Source organism: Trichogramma pretiosum, unplaced genomic scaffold (assembly GCF_000599845.2).
Source record: "Trichogramma pretiosum strain Unisexual culture from Peru unplaced genomic scaffold, Tpre_2.0 scaffold22, whole genome shotgun sequence".
NCBI lineage: Eukaryota > Metazoa > Arthropoda > Insecta > Hymenoptera > Trichogrammatidae > Trichogramma > Trichogramma pretiosum.
In genome coordinates this window covers 30,402-55,917 of record NW_019640932.1, presented here as the reverse complement: position 1 = coordinate 55,917, position 25,516 = coordinate 30,402, and the positions used below count along the sequence as shown (strand labels likewise).

Genomic DNA, 25,516 nt, shown 5'->3' with positions numbered 1-25,516 from the left:
TATGCGAGCTAGACGCGGTATATTAACTCGAGAGGTACAAAACGGATCTTTAAACGGTCTCGTGTACATACATTAAGCTTATCTGTTTAATCCCCATGTACAGCTTGACGCGTACGACGCACGTGCCGAACGAGATTTCATTCATACGCAAGAAATTCATAATATAGGTGTACACGCGTCGCATTCAACTGCAGACTAATGCATCAAATGCCTATGATATAGGAAGGCGAGAGAGCAGAGCGCCGAGGCAGCTTCTGCTTGCGGTTGGCGCGGTTAAGCGACTTTTATCCTCACGAGCGATAAACATCAAACAAAATGTAGATACAAAAGAGATTCGAGTATAATTGATCGGCTGCGCGCATAAATCTACTCTCGGCATATGTATGAATTGTAACATTGAAGGATTCGTCAGAGCATATAATGCGCGCAGCCTATATTCCAAAAGTAGAAGGCGGAACGAGGAAACTCGAACGATTCGCGATAAACTCGAAAAGAGAAAATCACACGCGCACATGCTCGCTTTGATTGCAGTTTAGCGACTTATATTGCAGATCGATCAGCTGATCGAGCCAAGAAAGAGAGAGAGAGAGACGTGCATAGCATGCGTATACACACATACACACGATCAAGAGGCAAGTATACACATAGCGAGAAAAACGACTTCTCGTCGGAAATGGAGGCCGCGAGCACAACACTACTGGGCGATTCGCGCGCGAGGCCTTGAGACGAAACGGCCACGATCGACGACATGAATCGCGCCATATGCACACGCGTTTACGCATATAGATGTAAATAATGGCACGCATTTGGGGAAACGCGGGAGCGTACCAGCAGTGTACTTGAATCTGCGAGATAATTCAGATCTGAATCACGCTACATGTGCGCAGTGCGTACGTGCGATATAGTGGTGTATAAATCGTTTGTTCAATCGAAATTGATATGATTCACGTTCGTACATGTGTATAGGCAGGAATTAGTCAGCCTGCGAAAATGTCAATTGCAGCCGGTTGATATAACTTACATAGCCAAACGTTGCCTCTGGGAGCGGCCTGCAGAAGATTCAGGTGGAGATTGAAATCTAGGCTGGCGAGATCTTGACGAAGATGCGTCGTGTCCATGCCCAAAGCTCGCTGCGGCAGAAGAAAAAGATGATCGCTGCCCTCCGCGGGACCGGGTCCCGGCCTGAGGCTAGCGCTACGCGCTGCCGTGCTCAGCATCATTTTATTGACCCGCAATAAGTGTCCCCGCGCGCTATCGTCTACAACTATTTTCTTGCATCACGAGTCTTGCTCCTCGAGTCTATCGGTATTTGTTGTGTGGCAACAAAAAAACAAGCAGTAGCAGCAGCAGCAGCGAGAAAAGAAACGAAGTAACACGACGACGAGGAATCCAGCCGATCGAGATCCTCGCGAGCTGTGTTAAGTAATTGCAACTTGGCACGTCCAACCGTTATTATATGTAGACTGAAATTCTCCGTACAGTAACAACAGCAGCTGCGGAGATGATGATTGAACGTATATGCGCTCGCGATATACGTTCTCGCGATGCAGCATGCACACACATAAACACACACACACGCACAGGCACAAACACTCGCTTGCTTGCCTCGCGAACGCACACAGGCGATTTACAAAAGAAGTGGGCCAAACTGCAGCTTCAAGTGCTGCTGGCGCTGCACACAACCTTGCTTAAGGTCGAGCAAATTTGGCAGTTCGTTGAACCTGGCTCGATGCCGTTCTTTGTAATGCAGGATAAGCCTTATCTCGAGTCTCTCGCTCAAACAAAGCTACTTGGTCGGGCTCGTGATTTCGCAATCCGATCGCTCGCTAAGCACGACGTCGCATTAGCGTATGAGAGTTCGCGCATAGACGAGAGTCTCGTTACGCATTCGTTAGGCGTCTTGATGAACTTTTGCGAAGCCGACGAAGAAGAAGACGACTCGCATTACATATTATTATCCAAGAGCTGCTTGTGTGCGTTTATCGGACGCGCTACTGTTGCGTCGGCGGCGTTTTGCACATCGGAAGATTATTCAATTGATATTCATCCGCGCAGTGAGATGGCTAGGCGGAGAGAGAGAGAGAGAAAGAGAGCCCCTTGGTGCTATATAATACTGTACGCATCGAGCGTTGGCTTCGTTTATTCAATTGTTTCCTCTCTGTACGTGCGTGCTGTTATACCGCAAGCTCCCTATCGCTGCTTGAAAATGTTTTGTTTATCTTTGAAATCAACGTTTAACCATGTGAATTATCTTTGAAAACACTGAAGCATTTTTGCACTAAAAAAACAGTTCACTAAAACTTCAACATGTATTTTGAACTCTCACATTAAGAACAACAAGGAATTTTACATTAACAAACGACACTGTGCATTAATGACGAGTCAGATCGCGAACGGCATAGGTTATGAATGTAAAAAGCCATATGGAGTGTCAAGGCACCGAAAACGTCACATTGGCGGAGGCAACGTGCACACTCACACGTGAACGTAAACAAAGTCGCGCTATAAACAAACACACGGCTAACGTTTTGACGTATCGCTTAGAGGCGCGTGCGGTGTACGCTATACAAACGAGGCAGAGGAGGAGGAGAAGGAGGAGATCTCTCGCGGACCCGCGCGCATCGACGGTCAGTGGACGACTGATGAGAGGGAGAGAGACGTTGAAACACATCAGACTGTATAGTGGCGTGCCGCGGCGGAGTCGGTGCAGACGACGACATTCGCGCGCCGCGCACATTATATATACACACGCACACACAGCACTACTGCACACACGTTGTCGGTGGCTCGGTGGCTCGGTCGCGCCGCGCACGCCTCTTGTTCTCGTACCTATACTGTGCCAGGCAGTTGTCGGCACGGCGAGCACGAGCGGGGGCGGCAGCCTATACACGAGCCAACGACGAGCTGGTACATACATACCACATGCTGCACTGCTACTTTATATACACACGAGATGCAACGATCGTACACATTTCGCGAGTATTATATACGTCGCGAAATTGAAAGTAAATATAAGCATATGCCGCTGTGCACCTTCGACAGCACAGTGCGCGCACGAGATTTTCTATGTACACTGCACGCAGCAAGCTCGGATTTACTCGATGAATTTTAGATGACACGCTCGAGTCTTGTACTTTCGCAACGACAGACGACAATTGTGTAAATTCCAGATAAATTAGATCGCAGCTCTATACTTTTAATTATCGATCTTCAGAAGGGGCGTTTAACGATTCCATATCAGATATTAATGTAGACCAGCATTGAAGTGGGTTTTTAGTACGTCGATTTTTTTTCCTCTTACTCGTGTTGAACTTGATGAAAAATACGCATTGCGATCAAATGCTATGCGGGAAAACATCAATTTGGTAACCATAGAAAACTCTTCTAGTTTTAAAATATGCGTTGGAGTTTATAAAATAGTCATTTTTAAAATGTAGAACGAGAATGCGAGTTTGCGTCGATATTTTCCATGCATAAATCGTCTAAAATTACTAACGAGGTCATGCTCGGCAATAAAAGTATTGAAATGTTTCTTGCAAAATTGCTTAAAACACAATAGAAACTGCGTGAACTGGAATAAAACAAAAAAAAATTGAGCATGTATAAAAAAGAACTTTATCTCGTTAAAAATGGGCATAAAAGTGATTTTCCTTTTATACGGGCTCGATCGTGTGAAAGTATTAACCTTATCATAAATGTCAAATTGTATAAGGCCGCATATAGTTTTTGCGCGAGAAAATTTTTTTTTCTTCGCGTCAAGCAGTTTCTATTTTCTCGTAAGAAGCATATAAAACGACAATAAGCATGAAATCTTGATTTCCGCAAAACAGTGGACAGCGTCCTATTAACCGAGTAAATATCATAGCGAACGGCAGGTAGAAAGAGAAACGGGACTGCACACATAAAACAGGCGCAGAACAGCGAGCGTTTTTCTTTATATCTTTTTTCCTTCTACTTTTTTTTGTCTTTCGCAACGTGTCGGTGACGGGGAGAAAAGAAACGTCGAGCCATTATCGATTATAATTATTAATCGCTTAGAAATGGACACTTATTAAAATCTCCTGTGCGCGCCGAGCCATGGCTACAAACGAACGTTTATCGATTTACGAGAGTTCAAGAAACATAAAAACTGTGACGAAATGTATGCTGTGCGGTGTGCGCTTATACACGCTCTTGCCGCACACGGTGTGCACCACCGCAGAGCCAGTCACCTGCTGTTACACGTCGAAAGCGCAACAATTTTTCGCGCAAAAATGTATTCCAAGTGTATCGAATTTACATGTTCGCACGAAGTTGCTGGTATTACATGCGCATGCACGTATAAGGTAGTCGGTGTTCGCGGAAAGCTCGAGGGCTCTCTCTCTCTCTCTCTTGGAGGCAATTACATTTTCAGCAGCCAATTAATCTATCCAAGTGCTATCACTCCAACTGCATATCATTATTAAATCGCTTTTCGAATGAATCATGCAAGCTAATCCATAGAAGCGAGCGAGGGATTTTACAAGACCGCAAAAACTCACAATGCGCACACGCGGTTAAAGGGATCTACTAGGCGCGTATTATATGCTTTATATCTACAGAGAATATTACATGAAAAAAAAAAAAAGAAGTATGTTACGCATGCACGCGCACACGCAGCTAAATTAAAATCACACCTGACCGCGAACGCGAGAAATTCATTATTATTTTATACTGCACACACACGCAGGCGCAGTTGTGTTATATCTGTAATATAGCAAGGCGCGATGTATATGCACCACTACCACGTACGTTCTCCTTTATTTACACGCATTTCATATGTGTCTGTGTGTATAATGTATATGTACGTGCATAGTAACGGTTTCAGCATTCGCAGGTAGCACGCGACAAATGGCGATCGTTTGTAAAAGATAAACCGAGAAATTACGCCAGTCGAAAAGCCCATGCCTAGTCTCATTCAAACGCCGAGGCACTTCTTTGAAATCAACTTTTTCCCTCCTTTTTCCTAATACACCGGACTATGAGTCTGTGTGTGTCTGTATACTCTCACTTTGGCTTTTGCGTCTATAATTGGCATCGCTTAGGCCGGGAGAAAGAAAGAAAAACTAACCTTTTTTTTTTCGAAAAATATGTATAACAAGCGCAATTTTCCTGCACCGTATATATTCTCCGCGCCGCGTGTGTTTAGACGAAAGCACGCGACGTTAGAGACTGCGCTGCCGCGAGCATGTGTACGGTTCCTTCGAATCGTAAAACATTTTATTGCTCCGCACTGGTGATCTATGAATGCATGAGTAATGTATTTCTTTTTTTTCGTGCGCATAGCATCGAGAATAAAATAATAGAAAGTACTCGAGGCTAAAACACTAGTATAGAGAGGCTACCTTATCTACGCTTCGCCGTTCACGACATTTTTCAAGATCGCGATTGAAAAAAAAGAAGAAGCAAAAATAATACCGTTAATTTTATTCGATGAGAATTTTGCAACGATATATCGACGCAACGGTTAATCTACGAGAAATTTTACTTATACACCCACCCCCTGCCGCCTTTGGCAATTCGTATTTCGTGCAAGAAGACAAAAACGAATGTTTCACTTGTTCCTGTATATGATAATAAACTAAACAATATGAATTATTGATGTGTCGTTGCACAATTGCGTAGCCTCCTTGCCTCCCGCTTTCGAGAGCTTGTGCTATATCGTATACGTACATATATATATATTCCAATGATTACACAAGCATAATCATATCTGTAACACTCGGCGCATGCAGCATGGCACATTCCATACCGATGCATAATTAAGCTAGAGTGCCAGACATACATATATGTATGCGAGCGGCGAACAAAAAACTTTGACGTTACCACGCAATTATGATAACGGTATGAGCTTGTGTTTATTTTATATATAAAATATATACGCTCGCACACGTATATGCACATACACGCGAGTTGTTCTGCGCAGACATCAGTTAACTGATATACATGAAAATCGCCAAGAAGATTCATCGCCATGTATTAGAGGCTTAGAGATCGTTGCTCCTCCACCATGTACAGTACATATAATACCTGTACGAACGCACGAACAAAGACTGAATTTTCTCGGAAGATGAGTGCTCTTTCTTTCTTTTTTCATTCACACATGGTCCAACAATTTAAGAACTCGGGCGTGACGATTTCGGTGGTCAGAAGATTACTTGTACGTACATATTTAACGGAAAAAATTGCCAAGAAATTGTGATGCACAGCTTTAGCATCCACACAATCAAGCAATAACATTTCAATGCTTTGATTTTGCTCAATATACATAAGCTCTGTAGACGAATTATAGAATGAAATACATTGGAATTTTCACGCTTGCGGTAACAACGTTGCACACAAAACAGCAACAACGAACAGCAAGTAGAAGTGAACAGTCTTTTTAATTATTATAATTTTGCTTGAAAGTTAAAGTTTTATGAGCAAAAAAAGACCAATTGATTCGAGCGATTTCTGCTTTATCCACGCGGATGTTTTCTTTATGGAGCTGGCGGAAGGGAATTTGCACAATTAAACGGACTTGCAAACACAAACCCACACTTTTACAGAATCAATGCGTACACGCGCGTGCATACATCCATATATAGATTTCTCTTTTGAAGCTATAATGCACGGTAACAATTCAAAAGCTGCTTGGCTACTGCACTGCACACACTACTACTTTAAGACCGAACGCTTTGGCGGCGCGCAAGATAAATTTAGCTTTAATTAAGGCCTCGCTGCACCGCCTTTAAAAATTATCCGCAAAATTGAAGCTTCCACATTCCATGTGCAACGTTGGCTGCACCGCCGCCGCCGCCGACACTACTGCAATACGAAATACTTTTTCCAAGTCTCTCGAAATTCAATAGGCTTAGAACTGCGGCATTTGCATATAAATACAATTTAATGCCCAGAGTAGGTGCGCGGGGTACTTGCACACGCAAGGATACGCGAGCAGGGGCACACGCGATATTTGAAATTTTAACTCACAATCTTCTATCTCTCTCTCCGGTTGCGCGAAGAACGTCCTATAGTCGTTTATTAGGCTTTTAAAAGGTTGCGTAACCTTCGGTGAGTAAGCGCCAAAAAAGATAATTAAGATGCAAGTAGATCAAACAATTTTTATAAGAAGCTCAGTGAAAGGGCAAAATAGTTCCAAACTCATTCTCGGCAAAAGTTGAAATAACCGAAGAAAAAACATAAAATGCATCAACTGCAAGTTCCATTTAGTCGAGGATTTCGTCAAAGTGTGTGAAAAGGTCGAGCGTGGACATCCTTTGTCCGATCAATCGATTTTTACGACCATAGGAGGAACAACGCAAGTGTCGCCAAACAATCAGCCACTAAAACAACAAAGAAAATCGTTTTCTCTCTAATGCGCATGAAAAGTTTGACGATTGATCGGTGCTATACGAGCTGCGCGCTCTCACCCAACAAAAGAAAGCTAGCCTATGCGCCGAGCAGTTTTACACCTCGTGGATACCCGGTAAAAAATCCCAAGGTAGGCGCACGTAAGCCAGAAAAACAAACAAACGAGTCGAGGTGAAAAAAAAAGAACTACCGTAGATTGCAGTCTCAAGCTCATCCATTGGAGCGTGCATCGGTGAGCAGTAGCAGCAGCAGCAGCAGCAACAGCAACAGCTACAGTTCCTGATCACTTTCACCTGCACACGGCAGTAAGTACACGGCTACTTTTGTCTCTCTGTACTCATTACGTGGATATACATTGGTATACACAGGCCGAGTGTCAGAGCTAATATGCATGAGCTACATATATAAGCAATTGTTAAATTACCAGTCTCTGGCAAAGGGTCGTCGACTTCCTGCTCTAGCCTCACGTATTATACACAAGCTAGAAGTGCAAAAGAGACTCTTTGCGCTGGACTATGTGTGCTGTGCTGCGCAGCACTCGAACTTGGCTCGCGCGACCTTTAAGCGAGCAGCTTGGGTCATCGGCACAGCCGCAGGTCATTGTGCACAAACGACAACTTGGGATGCTAATGAACATTCCTCCGGGTAACGATTCTCTTTATTCTTTGGATAATGATCAATAGCTCGCGTGCATTTCAGGAGCGCAGTGACAAATGTCTTGGGTATATGGACAAAGTTACGTCAATCGTAAAATACCCAAAATCCCAATTGAAACTAACAATGTACTCTTAAAAAGTATATTGAAAAATCAATTTGAAACCTTTAGGTTCATTCCTCATGGATCTTGGGAATTTTAAGATTGGCGCAGCTTTGCCCATGATGTACGAGTAAAGTTGATGAAATTTCCAAGACACGTGCAGAGGATCGATTTTAACGTTTACGACCTGTCGACAGAAATTGCAATCAGCAAGATTGAAAGACGCTTCATTGGAAACACTAATCTGTCAATGTGTCCGATCGTTTTGAACGTCGAAATTTCCTCGAACATCAAGACTATTTCCATCATCGACTATGCTTCCATTTCTTCGATGCATACATATTTCTATTTTTTCTCCATTTTCTTAAATCAAATTTACTAGTAAACTTTTCCGGCTTCTATTAATATGACATGCGGTAAGAGATACTGCGCCGACTGAAAATGTTGAGATAGACAGTGGCAGCTCTCAACGCACAATGAGCTCAAAATTTTAATGAGCAGCGCGCGGAAAAAAAATATATGGATACAATTAAAAGAGCACGTGCATATGTATTAGTATACAGCTCATAATGACGTTGCCGCATGCTGAATGAGAAAGGCTTAACGATGTGGGCCCTTCAGAGCTGCTTGGAAGACGAAGGCTCTTCATTAGTCTGCGCGGCGCATGTAGGTGGTCGACGACGACGACCATGGCTATTACGCCACACTATAAAGCCTATATACGTATGCCCATCTCTCGCTTAAATATTTTTCAACCAAGCTATCTATCAAATTGTTGATATTTTTTTTAAACCCATAAACGCTATCGGTTTTATACGAATAATGCCCTTGGTATTGTAATATATCGCGTGATGGTGTAAGTACAATGCAATCAACTCATTTTTTACGAGGATTTACGATGCGATCAAATTTTTTTACAACGGCCCTAAATCAAAATGTGAAAGCGATAACTTTTTTGCATGAACACCTAACTTTGTGACGGAATCCCAGAAAGTGCAGCAGTCAAAAAACGATATGTTGCAAACGTGCATCATTGAAGATTTGATGCTTTCGTAAAACATGTTTTTTTTGTTCATGCACTAATAAAAGTCAATTGCTTTTTTTTTTTTTTTTTTGAAAAAATAAAAGATAAATAATAACAAAAAAATTATAATGTTCTTCATCATTTTTAACAGTATTAATTAAACAACCTATAACTTTCGGCGCGCAATTCGACCTTTTTTTCATTCGACCAAGTAATATAGCAATATATAACACATAGAAATTCAACGTGTACGTCGATTATAAAATCATGAAAAATTGAAAAATTAATACCTGCCGGGCCATTAGCTTATATCAAATAAATTAATTGGCTATGAATGTCAGGAGAAAGTGAAAGAATGAAATAAATTGTAATGTATAAAAGCTCATGACCATTATAAGCAGCGAAATAAAGTTTATAATAATATCCAATTTTCTCGAAATATCAAGATCTCATATTTACAACGGAGGCGCTCGTACTCGATTTATCATTCCGCGCGTGCAGAGAAAACTTTGGCGCGCACGTGCGCACCGAGCAAATAAATTCATATCAATCAAAATTGATTCGAGAGACGCGGGTTAATAATACGGGGGAAAAAAGTCCATTAAGAAAAGAGCGTGAGAAGTGTGTTCTCGGCTATATGGGCGCCATGATACATAAAAGCGTCTGTCCAATTGTAATATACAAGAACCGCACCGCGACACATATAAACGCTGAATAATTCTGGCAAATTGTCAACCTTGTGGAAGTGAAAAGCGCGGAAAGAAGGGAAAAAGTCTCTCGATAACTTTTATACGCTGTCGAGGCGTCGAATACATTATATGTAGAGTATATATAACCTCGATCTTCCAAACGCGAGAGAGAGAAAGATTATTATCTCCGTGTCATGGGGAAAGTATAGGCTATAATCAAGCTTATAAGCATGTGCTCGCGGTAAACGTCGCTGCTGTTGCCGCGTTTGCTGTCTCTTGTCGCGCAGATTTCCAAAGAAAAGCCAGCTCGCTCGTTATATAGAGATGTTATACTATCCGACATTGTAATACGGCTTGTATATTACATGTATATCGCATGAAAAGTTGGCGACACGAGGCCTTAATTAACGAACGATGACTGGAGTATACGCGGCTGACCTGGTCACCACCGCAGGCAGCAGTGTCGGAGCTCTTATCATTTTCCGTGCGCGCGTGCAAATGGTTCGAGCGCTACGCAAAAAAAGTGCACCGCGTCTATAGCCTGCAGAAACTGGCTGCAGGATCTCGCGGCAGGCCGAGATGAAATCATAGGATAATGTATAATGATATTTCACACCGCGCGCGTGTACGAGATTGAGAGAGCTAAATTATACAGGCAGCTTGGAAAATAATAGCCTGGAAAATTGCAGTTCCCACAAAAGAGCAAACAACGCACATGCCACCAGATGAAAATTATCCTATTTATCGCAGCCGATTGAAGAAACAGCCAGAGACAGAGAGACGTACCGGGGAGAAAAGAAAGATCGACGATAAATCACGAGGTGAAAGGTGCGAGAATCGATTATACTTTATACTCGAATTAACGATAAATCCTTGAATCTAATTTTCCGAGATTGAAAAAAATCTGTTTGATTAGAGAATCGAGTGTGCATATGGAGGTGCCGATGCACGAGATTATAACGCACGACTTTCATGCCCGAGCGCGCACCCGCCTATATATAATAAATTTTCGCGGGTACATATATATATAAAGCATACGTTAGAATTTCCGTTTTCTCCTCGTGTGACTGCTGCACTTCTCTCCGAGCCGAGCGGAGCACGAGAAAAACAAACAAAACTGCTGAGGCCCCGATCAAAAAGTACATATACGATAAATTAAAAGTTTGGCGCAAAAAACGAAGGCGCCGCAGCCGCCGCCTGCAGTACGGTTATATGCACGGGGGCTCTTATGGCTTTGTTTACTGCTTTTATTTGCAACTCATCCGAATAATCCGCGGCGGCAGGCAGGCAGGCTTTCGCGCGTGGATTAGCAATATCGATCGTGACTTTCAGTTCCTTTGCGCAAAAGCCAAAGTGAATTGCATACGGAGAGTAACTCTCTTGCCAAACGCTCATTTCGGCCTCGCGCCACGCTCTCCTCTTTAAAAGCGTTTTATCTTCATATAGTATAATATAATATATATTGTAATATTCTTTTCAATCGCCACTTCGCCTCTGTACCTATTATAGCGTACGCGTGTGTGCAGCTATTGTTTTCGAGCGAACAATGGCTGACGCGTTGCCGTTTTTCCTTTTTACCAATAATAAACGAGATTTTTGCAATTTCGTTAATGAGCTATGTGTGGCTACGCGTCGATGATGTTTTCGCAGTGGTACAGTATAAACTTTGCACTTGCTGAATTTCATCGAGCACATAAATATAGCAAAATAGAACGAAAAATTCACGAGCGTCGTTTCGGTTTCATGCCGCCTATCGGAGCTTTCTAATTGATAAGAGGTGTGTATGTACGCGCGCTCGTGTTCAAAGTGCTACCAAAGCTTAACGTAAAATTAATCGTCTACCTTTCATCTTCGTTGCCATCAGCTCGCACGCTAATGTTTATACCCTTATCGGATAAGCGTTAGACGACCAAAAACACTCACCTGAAACATAAAGAGAGAGAAAAAAATGAGAACACATTATTTAGTTGTAAACTATGCTCGTTGATCTTTGCCAAAGTAATAAATTGATTGTATTTAATTCAAGGATTATCAATCTGTAACGGATAAGACATAGACACCTGCAGAACCAACGGTCAGTATACGAGGCGCGTTTTTGCTCGCTCAGCAACCGCGAACGGCGCCACTTCTCGACGGCATTACGCTCGTGTGTATCGTATGCCTATACGTATATAGCAGCGGCTGACAGGAACCGGCCTCTCGCGGAGAGATCGCGAATATCCCGAGCAATGCATAGCAGTACGCTTAACGTGGCACTGCGTGCGAGGGGAGCATCGATTCCCTCGTGCGTGCCGGTATTTATAAAAGTGTAAAATTAGAGTGAAAGAGAAAGACTGACCGAGAGATCGTTTACCCCAGCCACAGAGTTTTGAGTTTGGATTAATTTTGGCTGAGAGTGTCGGGAAATGAGAAGTGAGCACTCGGCCTCGCGTGTGTCATCGAACTTGAATAGGAAAATGTCTATATAGTAGTTGAATTTTCATATTGAAGAAAATCTAAAGTACTGAAAAACATGCAAATAAATCTGATAACATTTTCGTACGATAATTCAATCGTCGTGTCCGTGTGTACGTATATTTTCTTGAATTCAGGGGCAGCCAATCAAGCGCAGTGACTGACTGCTATTCGTTACTTAATGGCCAAGTGAAAGAGAGCTATTTTGCAAATTGACTATCTCAACAGCTTCTGCAACTCGGTACACTCGAGTCAGTAGTCGAGTGCTAGAAACTTCTAGACGTATTTAAAATGAATCTTCTAATGATGCAAAAAAAATATTATTAATGATCTTCTACACCAAAAAAGCGGATATCATAAATATCACTTGATCTATCAAAGCATTAAGCGTGCATGTGAATGGATTTATAAATGTACGATATAAAAGTAATTAGGTCACTTTGTAAGCGAAAGGTTGACCGAACGGTAGATCATTACCGCGGAAGTAACTGACAAAAAAAATTAACACGGCGCTGTAATATTTTTAAATCGGTCCTAGTCACAACTTCGCACGAGTGCAAGAAAACTGGCGAGTACACATATCTTGTGAGAAACATCTATTTTACCAGCGTGAGTTTTCGGAAAGTACCAAAGCGTAGTCTCGGGTGCTGCTTCCCATCGACGACTGAAATCGAACCGAACGAAGCGGCAGCTGCAGCAATGCCAGAAATTGCATACATAAGAAAATAGTGCAGTATACTCTAAAAGTATGTCACTGCTGCAGATGTCAAGAGGACACAATAGAGACCTATAAAAGGAGGTTGCCCTCGCTGCAAGCAGCATATATAGCAGTTTAGGCTCGATTCAAGTGTATAAATAATATACAGATGATCAATGCGATTAGGTCGAATATATACATTCATATATACTCATAATATACATATATGAAAGTGTACACATACTCCCTGCCATTTATACCGCTGCGAGGCTTCGTTCATACATATATTGTTCGACTACGTCGAAGGTTGCGCGAATGTCGAAAATTCACTCGCAGGTAGATTTTTTAGCGTCTCGGGTAATAAATTGCTTTTGTTTGCCGCTGCTGCTTTACAATAGGCGTGATACGTTTTGTTAGCATCCGTGTGTATGTGCAAAAACGGTAAGCGCAAATAGAAAAGAGACTCGTGGTGTGAATAGCCGAGATACTGCGTACGTGTATGTGTGCGCGCGCGATCTATTAATACGCTCCTTCGAGATGGTCGAAAGTATGGTGCGCCTGTGCAGAGCAGTCCAGCCGTGTCAGGCCAATGGCTGGCTATTCCGCCCACGTACAAACCATTATTAATGTTACGCTTTAAACTTTTGCCGTTCTCGTTACTATTTGCAAAAAAATGCAAATGTTGCATTCAAATATTACGAGCAAATTTAGCTGTACTACAACTCGAATGTACATTATGTGAATTTCATGGAGAAGCTTTTAAACACAGGTTGGAAGGATGTTATTTTAGATAACCATAATTAATTGGAAAATAATTCGAGAATATCTTCGCGTAAGACTGTATAGTTCTATGCCGCGAACATATGACAGGCGTTTAAATAAATTATCGTGCCTCGAGATCGCGCCGAGGAAGAAATCGAGATAAGCCAACGACGAATAGCGAGGAAATTAGTTTACTGCACGCATAATAAGATAAGATAGTGCCAAGATTCATATTATAACGCGCTACGTCGATGACGGCAACGTTACCAGAGCTATAATCGTGTGTGGGTATTCTGAGTCAAGCCTGCCGGAGGAAGAAAATCGATTCAAAACTCGCGCGTTCTACAGCGACGTTTTCCCCGTATTTCATTTGTATTGCGCTTGCTAGTGCAAGCCCAGTCATTGCGGATCGATAAATCGTTGTAATGTTGGATATTACGTGTACGCTCGTGTATGCGGCAGATGTGCTGCTCTCTCGATGGTGGCAAAAATATTTAACCAATATACCAACGATAAAATCCGATTGCCTTACCAGATTCTTAATTTGGAATAAAGAAACTTTTACCAAGTTCAAGGACAAATGTGCAACTTCGAACTTCTGTTTGAACGGCATACTTGCCGCACGCCACGCGCTTCCCAAAACCGAAGGTTCCACTTGTTGAACCAGCTGCATTGCCACATTTCAACCTCTCCCTTTTATATCAAAGTCAGGCAGGCGCACAGGATTAAACGACGAAATTATCCCAAGTATGAATGTAGGAAGAGAGAAACGCAGAAGGACGAGAATAAAAAACAAAAAAACTTGCCTTCCTCGTATCTGCTCTGGCGAGTTCCCGCAAGCGGATCGAGAAAGGAGTATTTTTTTTTAACTATTCGTGTAATTACGTACACGTACATTTGTCTTGCATCCTGATTTTATTTTCTTTTCCTTTTACCGAATGAATAAAGCAATGATATCAAACGTTGTCGCTGCACCTCGAGCTCTTAAGGGTGTTTTATATTGCCTGCGACTTATGCTGTCAACAATATCAATTTTTAATTTTTTTTTCGTGTAAAAAAAGCTCGATTGTTAAAAAATGTTCTGGAAGTTCTGACAAATACTCCTCTGTAATTACTAATAAAGCATAATACAAATTCAATCAACATGATACTTATTACAACTTATAAAAAACAGGAAAATTTATCTGATTTCTAGGAAATTTGTTTTAATAAATGAAAAATTGGTTATTTATATTTATATGAAAAAATGGCTAAATATTATCGATATAGCAGTAAGTTGTCTTTAGTACAGAAATTCCTCAAGATGGAAAGGCTTTCGAAACTCTTAAAACTCTGAAGACTTAAGAAAAATCATAATAAGTGCAATATTTAGAAGAGAGCAGCAAGTAACGTCCAAGTTAAATATTTAATATTAAACTACGATCATAGATGCCTCGTGCTTTTTGTAGTGAAACTAATTGACGTTCGCATCTTTTCCGCTTTTCACATAACAGTTCGCGATGTAATACTTAAAAGCACTGGCACAAACAATGTATATGCTCCATGGACTTTTAACACGTTAAACAGAACAAGGCGCATGTGCGCGCACGGCGCGGCGTATACGCACACACTCGAGATACGGTACATATAGTGGACGACCGGGATTTTCATATAAACACACCATTTGCATGTTCCACCGTCGCGGATGTGTGTCCTACAATATACGAAGTTGCTTGTGCGATTCTTGCGTACACTTACGATTCTTGGCGACCGCAAGGCTAGAAAGTAGTTTGGAAATTTTCTTTATTGAAGGGCATGTCGAAGACGAAGAAAAGGTGAAATTTTCGAGTGCGCTTTCCATCTTCCTCAAAAGCAATAACACAAAGATTTCCCGTAGAATTTCGAACAAAAATGTTAAGTGGAAATCACAGAGATTTCGATGGAAATTTTTTTATTTTCTAAGTGGTTTCGGGAAAGAACGTCTCGATATTCTTCAATATAAAGTTGTCTCAAAATAAACTATAATTTAGCACTTGAGCGCAAAATAGCAAAAAAATCAGAGAATAAAGATTATTCTTGTCTTGAAGAGTGAAGATGATTCGTGCGTCATGTTAAAAAATTAGAGTTTGTTACGCTCATTTCTTCAGCTATTGAGTTTATATCAAAAGTATCATGCTATGACCTAAAAGACTGCTTGAATGGCGTTAAGGCTAAATTATGAGATATCAATTTATATTAGTAGTAAGAAATCAGCCTTTAAAATTTGATAGCACACAAAAAATATGAGAGCCAGAGAGGACTAAGGTGTTGGTCTTTGCAAACAAGCTGACATACCGATACTGCTTTCAAATAACGACTACAAATTAGTATCGTATGGCATAGCTGTTAAAAAGATTTATGGATTATTAGCAGTATCGCTATTATAATTGACCCTCTAATCGACTCGGCGTTCAAAAACTCAAACTATCTCGATACACAATTTGAAAATGATGATGATGATGATGATGATCGTGCTCATGATTATCATGGCCATTGCTCGCGAGCATCGCGTGTACACTCGATTTACTGGCAGAAAAAACATTCATTGCCGTAGCAGCACTTAATTAAGCGCTGTAAAAGCATCAGAGACCATGCGCAGACGGCTATTATTACATGCTCAGGGAATGATGTGTTAAAATAACAACAACAACGCAGGCTATAATGTCGTCGATGACACTTTTACTTTAGAATGTAACGTCATTATTTTCAGAAATATTGCAAACTATGCGACAAGGTAACTATAACAAAAAAAATTACCTGCATAGTCGTGTATGCATATCGTACAGTGCAATTTTAGCCTCAGCTTGTTTACCCGCGCGTATACGGAGAAAGGATATAGCAGCTGAGATGCTTATCGTTTTTCAATTGTTAGCGATTTTAGAAAATATGTGCTCGTTGTTTACGTAACGCAGCTCAATTTTGATATGTAGGCATGATTTTAATGATGCCGAGTCGAAGAAAAATACAGAAAATAAAATTACAATCGATCAGGTGAATTTAACAAATACTGCTAGTACTAATCATTCGAGAGACCAATTTAAAAAAAAATGAGATAATAAATGTAGGAAACATTATTCAGTTTGCGTAAAATGTCTGTTGCTATTATGTCAGACCCTGATAGTCAGATAAAAAAAAATTGTTTAATGCAACGATAACATCGGATCTCGACAAATACTTATAAACAGACTGAAATCAAAGACACACAATGCATGAGAAATCTTTTTAACGACTGATATAGTTTTCTTAAAAATACAACCAGCAAGTTGACCTTTTAAAAGTTCCATTCGCAATTTATCAATGCAGGCTTTTCGTAGATGATATTGGCACGCGAGTAATTTATGCATTAGCAAAAATATCCGTCAGATATTGCAGTCGCGAGTCTTGCGTAAGAATGCACGTGGCAGCGGTAGTACCGGGCATGATTTATTCGCTAACGTGCAAATGTGTATACGTGACGGTAACGAGAGCTTTTTTTACAATCGGTGCACAAACAGCCGAGTGCGAAGAATACACGTGAGGGAAAAAAACATTCTCCGCTTTCGTTCGCGTACTTGTGAGGAGTCATGAAGTTTTCGATGCTTAAAGGCAAAGTAAACAGCTGTTGTCTCGTTTTTCGTGAGTATGCAACGGTTCGTTTCTCGTGATGTATTTTGCTATTTCGAATCGAAACGTATAAGAACGAGCGCGCCATCTTAACGACTGTGAATTACGATTTGGTACCGATTGAAAACTCGTACGAAAGGAAGCGGATGTCATTTGTTTTGTTTTATAATATTGTATGTGTACTCTTGGTATTTAATAATAGTATTTGCAAAGACTCTATACAATTATTTATACAATCGTCCGCGAGGTGATATTTTCTGAATCATCGTTACAATTGTGACCTTGTATAAAAGCTCGCAACGGACGGTCGTTTTAGTTTTCATTGTAGGTATAATGTTCATCAAAAACGACGCGAAACTGCGCTGCAAAACTACGCTTTGTACACGATTTGTTTTCAGCTAAACTGTGCCACGAAGGAAAAGTCTTCGGAGCAGTTCCGTCGTGGAAGGCATAATCGATCACGTCGATAGCATTGTGCAGTTAATAAAATTGCGTTACAATTATCGAACAATACATCCATCAAAGGCGTTCGAAATGATACATTTCACATGTTGCAACAAAGAAATGTATGCGCGTTATAGACAAAAAAAGTAGAACGTAGTAATTCACGTACCGTTAAGAGGATAAAAGCGTTGTAAAGAGCGACTTAAATTTTACAGGAAGAGTACAAGAGGAGATAGAGAGTAAAAAGCGACGATATCTCGCGCCAATCACTCGATTTGCGCAATAGTTTCTTTTCCCGAAGTTTATTAGAAAAATAAGGCGGTGAAGCCAGACAGTCTGCGGCCGGCGTGTATACGCGTTGCACAGGCCTATATACAGCAGAGCTCGCATACCTGAATGCTATATGCTCGAGTAATTTGAATTAGCATTGAAAGAGGAAGAAAGATTATTATTCTTCCTTGAGGAGTTATATGCACTCACACACGTGTGTGTGCGCAAGAAATTGCTTCGTGGGCAGATACGTGTAACGCCATTGCGAGTCCGCAGCGAGTCGAAGCCTAGTCCGTAATTGCTATAATTTACATTATCATTGGTACCTTTTTTTGTTCTAAGGGGAAAACTTTTTCTCTTTTACGTAACTATAGTGTGTGTGTGTGTGTGTGTGTGTGTGTGTGTGTGTGTGTGGAACATGGAAGATGTAACGCGCGCCAACCGTGCAAAACCCTGAACTTCGATAGCTGTTTTCATTTTGTCTGTAGCTATTCTATTCCGCGTGTCCGTACGCGCCACTTGACGTTATCGTGTACGACATCGAAGCCTTTCAAAATCAATATATCGTTCCCGACGTGCGATGGCTAATACGCGTGCCAACGATAAGCTCGCGTGTAAAATTAATGAAACAAAAAGAGGTGGTTTTCGCGCGAAGCGTCTTGAAACGAGCGACACGATGTTACAGAGTTTAGAGATACGACAGCACGTCGCGCTGGAGAAATAATTTCTGCCAACAATAGAATTTAACCGCGTCACCAACCAATCAACCGTGTACATATGACTGAGATATTTCGAGATCAAAAGAATCGTCGACAGAACATAAATCGTTCTCCTGCTCCTGTGACAATGAAGTCAGCGTGCAGTCAAGGTAAGTCATTCCTTCGGCTGATGTGTAGTAGTAAATAGCGGCTAAGTGGAATTCGAAATGAAAAATAGACTTTCTAGCGATTCAAAAAAGAATTCGGACTCGTGTGCCATAAATCAGAAGTATATTTGCCTGTGATAAGAAAAGGACTGTAAATATATCCTATATCTTGGTTTACGGTAACAGGTTCGCAGCGCTCGAAGAAATGTTCGTGACAAAATATATTGCTTCGTGTTCGCTATCGCAAGTAGCCATAAGGAGAGTTTTTTTTCCTCGAGAAACTTTGAAATTTTACCGAAAGTGCGCGGGAGAGGCGAGGATGCAAGGGCGTCTCTTTCAACGATACGAGCCGCGACGAATCTATGAAATAATCAGCCTACATATTTTATAAATATATGTGCAGCCAACACACATTGAAGAAGCAACGAGGCGCATGTGGGTATGTGTGCTGCTCTCGTTAGGCTCATCGCCACGGCTAATAATAAGAGCATTACGGGCGCGCGCGGAAGACAGCCTCGTTGCCAGCCAGACAATGCGTGCTCCTCTCTCTCTCTCTCTCTCTCTCTCACTAAAGTATGCGTACACGCAGAGCTCGATTAACTCGCTAGACTCGCCTCCGTAAGCTCGCTAGCTGCTCGTTGCTAAGCAAAATATGCTCGAGGGCTATCCTATTCCTCGTTTCTTTCTTCTTCCTTGCGCACGCACTTAGCTATAATATAAGCACGGGGCAAGCAGCGTCTATAGGTGTTGCGCGTTTGTCATTTTTTCAACATTATAACGTGGATGTTTTGCTTGCACCGGTCATGGTGGCTTGCATAATTCACCTCGCATTCGATCTTCGATCAGCAAAATCAGATCGATATATTGCCGTTGGAAATTGAGAAAATACACCTACGATTGCCGAGCTCTCGCTTACTCAGACTCGAGAGAGATCGACATCGCGGAATCGTGTCCGCAGCCGAGTTCGTGTATATATATATTATGCGATGCGTAGGTTCCAAGCGAAAGTAAATTTGCCACTGCAGCGCTGGCAGGAGCGATGACGTCGAGTGTTCTTCGGCGCATATGCGTACGCACATTATCGCATCTACGCGTCTTGCGCAATCATCGGAGCGTACATGCCCTGCTGTGTAGGCGAGGTCTCCGCTAGACGTCCTATGCATACAAGTATATATAATGTAGAGGTGGTAGCGCGCGGAGAGGCTCGGGGGTTCGAGCGCGAGATACGCGATTACAACGACGTTGTACAAAGCTCGCCGTGGATAAAGTCGATGGGTGATTGACCTCCGATACGTAACTGCAGAGCGGCTTTTCGTGGGTGGATTATGCCGACTCGCGCCTGCAGACGCGCGACCATCATGAATTTGGCCATTGTCGTGCTTTGCTGCACTTAGAGCGATCGAAAACTCAAAAAAATTAAACCAAAGTATCTTTCGTTTTATCGACCATTAGATGTATGTAATGCTTCACTTTCACGAATGATCATAATGTTCCTTTCTTTGTTTCTATTCCTTTTTTTATTTTTATTTTTTTATTTTCTTAATCACTTTTACCCATCATTAGCTTATTACGAGCCACACATCTGTCTGGAAGTGCATTCGCGTAGCCGGTAAAAGCAGAATTATATTCTGGTAATTTCGCTTGTTTATAACGAGCGTACCGCCACGGTTGCAGCCAACACTTTTTTCTTTTTATATTTTAATCGCTCTCAGGACTTCTTTTATAACGGGACGGCTCTGAAAGTTTCTGTTCGAGCGAGCTTATTATTATTCAACAAAGAGCTGTGGCATACGCAGTGCACGCACAATTTTCTGTCAAGAAACTGGCAAAGCCGCTCGGACTCTCGTGCTTCTACGATGAGTTTAGTGATGGCTTAGTGTAGAGAAGTAGGAAAATTCAACGAAACTCACGTGAATTAGTCGGACCACTTAGTAATCGCAAGTTCTTACCTGAAACAATGAGAAAAAATCAAAGTTAGATTTTTTGGATTTTGCTTGTAGCTTATTAACTATTGATATTCGATAGTGAAACTTGTGAGAAAAATGCCATAATGTATTAAAAAATTTTATTTCAATCATAAGGTTTTGTATCGTGAATAGAATACATTGTGCAGCATAAGTCATAAATTTAATGAAAGAATAGGTGTTTAAACACACGTGTGTAAACTGTACAGATGATTCTTTGTAATTATAAACGTCTTTAATATTAGCAGCCCCGAGCGACAGTCACTAATGTTTCTCTGATGAACTTTCTGAACTCGCAGTATCCACGGCATCAGTAGCCTTTACACTTTGTCTTACAAAAAAACTTCAAATCTGACGCAAATGATGTCTGAAGATTATACATCCGTAAAATGTACGCGGAACACAAACGACATCAAATAACGATTGCTTCGTTACATTTTGAACTATATGCTAGTTCAACGAGCTCACGAGTAATAAACTTGAATAATCACGTAACGCGCGTGAGGAAAATTCAATAGAAACGTCAACCCGGTGACAGCACCTACGCGGAAAAGAAAAATTTACTACATTCGAACATTAAAAAATGAGACTCGTAAGTGCAAGAAATTACAGTCATGTGGTACGGCGAACGATAATAGGTATGAATTCTAATGTGTGTCAGTCATCGATTTTTGATGTATTACCTCACGGTTGAATCAATGACTTCATCGATCGGCTACGCGCCGACTTTTTCTCGATTTTCGAGCCGTGGCGCACGGAGCGGTACAGTGCATTATCTGTCACACAGGCATGCTACACGCTCACGTGCCGGTCGTCATTTGCTTGTACAGTACAGGCACCGAGTGCTGTTTTCATATTACTAGTTTTCAAATGGAAAATTGCTCCGTGTCACTTGCGGTGTGTATGAAATCATTCCCTCTGCGCGATAGACGGATTATTTGGTTAAGTGAATGATAATGGGTTGGTAATATGCCGCGTGCCTATGGCAGCATCGGAAGAGAGATCGCGTCGATTCAAAACCAGCATTAGGAAAACCAAATCTTGAAAGTGTATACGAGGCGTTTAAAATAGGCTTTCTCGCTCGGGGCTATATTAAAAAACACCAATAAATTCTTTTGCCGTGCGGGATTAATTCAATTTTCTTAATTGAAACCAATGTGTCTTTCGAATAAGCAATTAACGAAACTGTCTCCGATGTGAATATCGGTTTCGTCGCTGGTGATAAAAGCCCAAAACATCCTATCCACTCGCGTGCTCGAAAATGTTAAAGGTAAACATCATTATGCCAGGCGAAGATATTTAAAAAGTCAACGAGCGCGACCGGCGTAAAAAATAAATCTCAGTTTTCAGATAGTAGAAGGGGAGAGAGAGAGAGAGAGAGAAAGAGAGGAAAAAAGATACGTGAAGTAATACTCGATAACGAAAAAAAAGTATACGCAACAAAGCTGCAGCAGAAGCAGCAGACGAGTACGCGGCAGCGAGTGCGTTGAATGCAGAAACTCCAAAGAGCTATTAGTTGCCTCCGCCTGCAACAACAATCATTGCAACTCGATCCACCGGTTTTTTCTCTCTCTCTTTTTTTTAGCAATGCGTATATAATACACATGTATAATACGCATGCTGCGTGTGTCCCCGATGATCTCGCGAGTATCGATATAGCAGAAACTTATTCGATATTGTATTGCGATTCTCTCGTACTCTCTCGCTCTCGGTGTACATAATATCGTTGCAATAAATTCGCACGTCGTTCCCAATGATGATGATTATTATTATCATCCATATTGCCAAGCACCATACATACGTGTGTGCGGTACGATAGAAAGTAAAAATATACCCGCAAGCAACTTGCGTTTCATTACTCCGAGGCACGGCGTGCGTATATTCTATTATTTCGAGCTATATGTCATAATCCATCGCTCCGAGCCGATACGTATACGCTTGGGGATCGGAGCGATTGGTTTTTTAACTCAAATCTCGGGAAAAACAAAGGTGTTCGCGCGCCGTGTACAGTAATCAATCTTCTATGATTTCATTTAACGATTATGAAAGTTTTCCAAATCACACGCCGTACGGCTATTACTTTGCAGCGCCAAGTTTTTAGTGTCCAATGATTATAATAATATGCAACGATTTGCAATGAGTTGCATTCATTTGAAATGTACAATATGATACGAGTACAGAAAAGCGAAACAGCTAAAAGTTCGATGCCGATATTTCTTCAGCTTTCCAAATTAAAAACCGCAATGTAAAAGAACGCACTGATCGCTCACTTAAAAAAGAGCCGACGTAACACAGCCTACATATTGTACCGCATTAATTGTTCGGACCCTCAGCTGTAATTCTGCGATTAAGCGGGTCAAATAAATTATCAAGTATCCTGTCTCTTAAGATGATAATCGTCAAACTTGGAGAGAAAAGAAACGAATAACGGGCTCACGCGAAAAAGGGAGAAAAAAAAACTGCTGGTGAGAGCGAGCTTAATATCGTTTTTTGGTTTGTTAAATAGAAAAATAGGTTGTACTCGCGGGTCAAGAAGCGTAGCGAAACATATCGAGGACGAAAAAAAATCAATCAAGCGTACACTGGACCCGATATCGATGTATACACAAGTTTTTCTGTACAGCCGTGCTAGTCTACGAGCGAATCATTTTTCAAATCATCGTGCAACGCAACGTACATACAGTACACATACAACGTGACGTCACTTCTCGCCGCATTCGCGTCGATTTTAGCGGGCCTCGAGCACATATAGCAGCAGCGCTCGCGTGACGTCACCGGACCGCAACGACGACCAGCGGCAAAAGGGGACAAATGCAGCTGCGAAAGCGAGTGTTACAACGTACAATTTATACTATACGCGAAATTTACCTAAATCAGCTCGATGCTCCTCGTCGTAGTCAGCCGGCATGGCCACGACCATTCTGTGGGACTCTATCTGATCAGTAAATAAGTGGGCACAGATAAACAACACACATTAGCGCCGCAATCACTGCATCGGAACTTTTTCCATTCAACCGACACGATGAAATGGATAAGCACAACTAGTTGTTCTAACAACTATAATATTTCACCAATGAAAAGATCTATAATCTCAGCGGACGCACAGTTAAATATTCACGTCGCGCGTCGCATTTCCACGGCAATTGGAGGGAATCGGAGAGACACACGCGCGCACGACGATATCGTGAAGAAACGATGATGCACATTCAAAGCGCAAGAGCAAACCAACAACAATAACAACATTAACAACAGCTGAGCGTCTTTGAAAGAACGCGGAGTGCTGCACTTCTCATCGCTGACTGCGAGGCATGACTCGCTGGCCGCAAACCGAGCCTACGCTCGCGTCGAGCGCGAAGCTGAATCAGACCCCTACTACGGCTCTCTCGCGCTCGGGTGGCGTGCGCCATTCGTCGCACTTTATATTATACAGTGATGTGGTGGGACTTTTCCTGATTAGTCTGGCTTCTCGATATTTTCGGTATATTTTTTTGGGTTTTTGACGCTCGCGCTGGCTATTATCTCGAATCACGCCGCTGAAAGCTTACGATAACGAAAGCTTGAACGATTCATACACCGTCTGCTGAGTTTATTTTCTTTTATTTACGTAGCGAAAAGCTGTCAAACTGGCGAGTCGAATCTTTTACGTTCATTGCCATGTTATCGACCACGACGCAACAGATTTTGAAGAACGTGAGGCTAAGTTGTATCGGAGGTAGAATTTTGAATGTTTACTTTAAAGAGCGATTTTTTTATCGTAAGTATGTTTATGTTCATACAGAAAAAGTATTGAAATGTGCTTGTATCACTTAGCCAAATGCTTTTATTTTTATTCTTACCTACGTTTTGATTAGTAGCTACCAGTTTTATTTTCAAAAAAAGGTCAGCAGGAGTCGGCTTTGCTAAGGTGTGGTCTCGCTGTGCATGCACATAAATATAAAGAAGACTTATACTACTTTCCGATCGCTGAATTAATGAACCTCAAAAGATTCTTGCCTTAGAAATCGGAGTGTTACGGAGCGCTTTGATACATAGGCTCGCTCGATTTATTGCCTTTAAATCGGTTTATTATCATTTCTCAACGTAAACAGTTGTTGCTTTATACCTAGTATATTATGAACATCGATCGATTCCCAAAGATTACAATGCAGCAAAGGCAAATGGAGTAATTATTAAAATAGTGAGTAGCGCTATTATAATTGATTGGATGTGGCGATCGCCGTGTACGGGTGCGCAAAGAAAACTTTCACTCGCGCTGCCTCGCTGATATGTTTATTTCGTTAATTATAAACAATGAATAGAAATTTTATCGGGCCCGAGATACTGCAATCGGATACGAAATTAAATTGCCAACGAGTCTTTGATTGAGTGTAAAAATTTATAATAAAAATTAATTTAGCTTAACAGTTGTTAATAACTGTAAAGTGAAAATCCGGCCCACCTTATCTTATCGGAGGAGAGCCGTGCAAAAAACTGAGCCGCCCGTTTTAATCTGCTCGATCTCAACACTCGAGAGCCTCATAGTGCGGCATACCGGTATGCACTGTATAAATACTGCCAAGCTCGCGTCAAGTCCCGAAGTAAGAGGAAAGAAAAAAAAC

At 41.6% G+C, this 25,516-nt stretch overlaps 1 protein-coding gene across 7 annotated transcripts in view; it reads right to left on the bottom strand.

Moving 5' to 3' along the window:
- LOC106648941 (ensconsin-like) overlaps positions 1-25,516 on the bottom strand; it is an 89,238-nt gene that overhangs the window by 55,426 nt on the left and 8,296 nt on the right. Inside the window, exon 1 of one of the 7 annotated variants that reach the window (XM_023457774.1) lies at positions 23,787-24,184. The exons of 3 other annotated variants lie outside the window; for them this stretch is intronic. In XM_023457774.1, coding sequence (XP_023313542.1) covers positions 23,787-23,838 — 52 coding nt within the window. In that variant the 5' untranslated portion in view covers positions 23,839-24,184. Of the gene's footprint in view, positions 1-1,021; positions 1,553-23,786; positions 24,185-25,516 lie in introns of those variants that run through there. 3 more of the 7 variants (XM_023457777.1, XM_023457770.1, XM_023457772.1) reach the window with 3 other exon arrangements.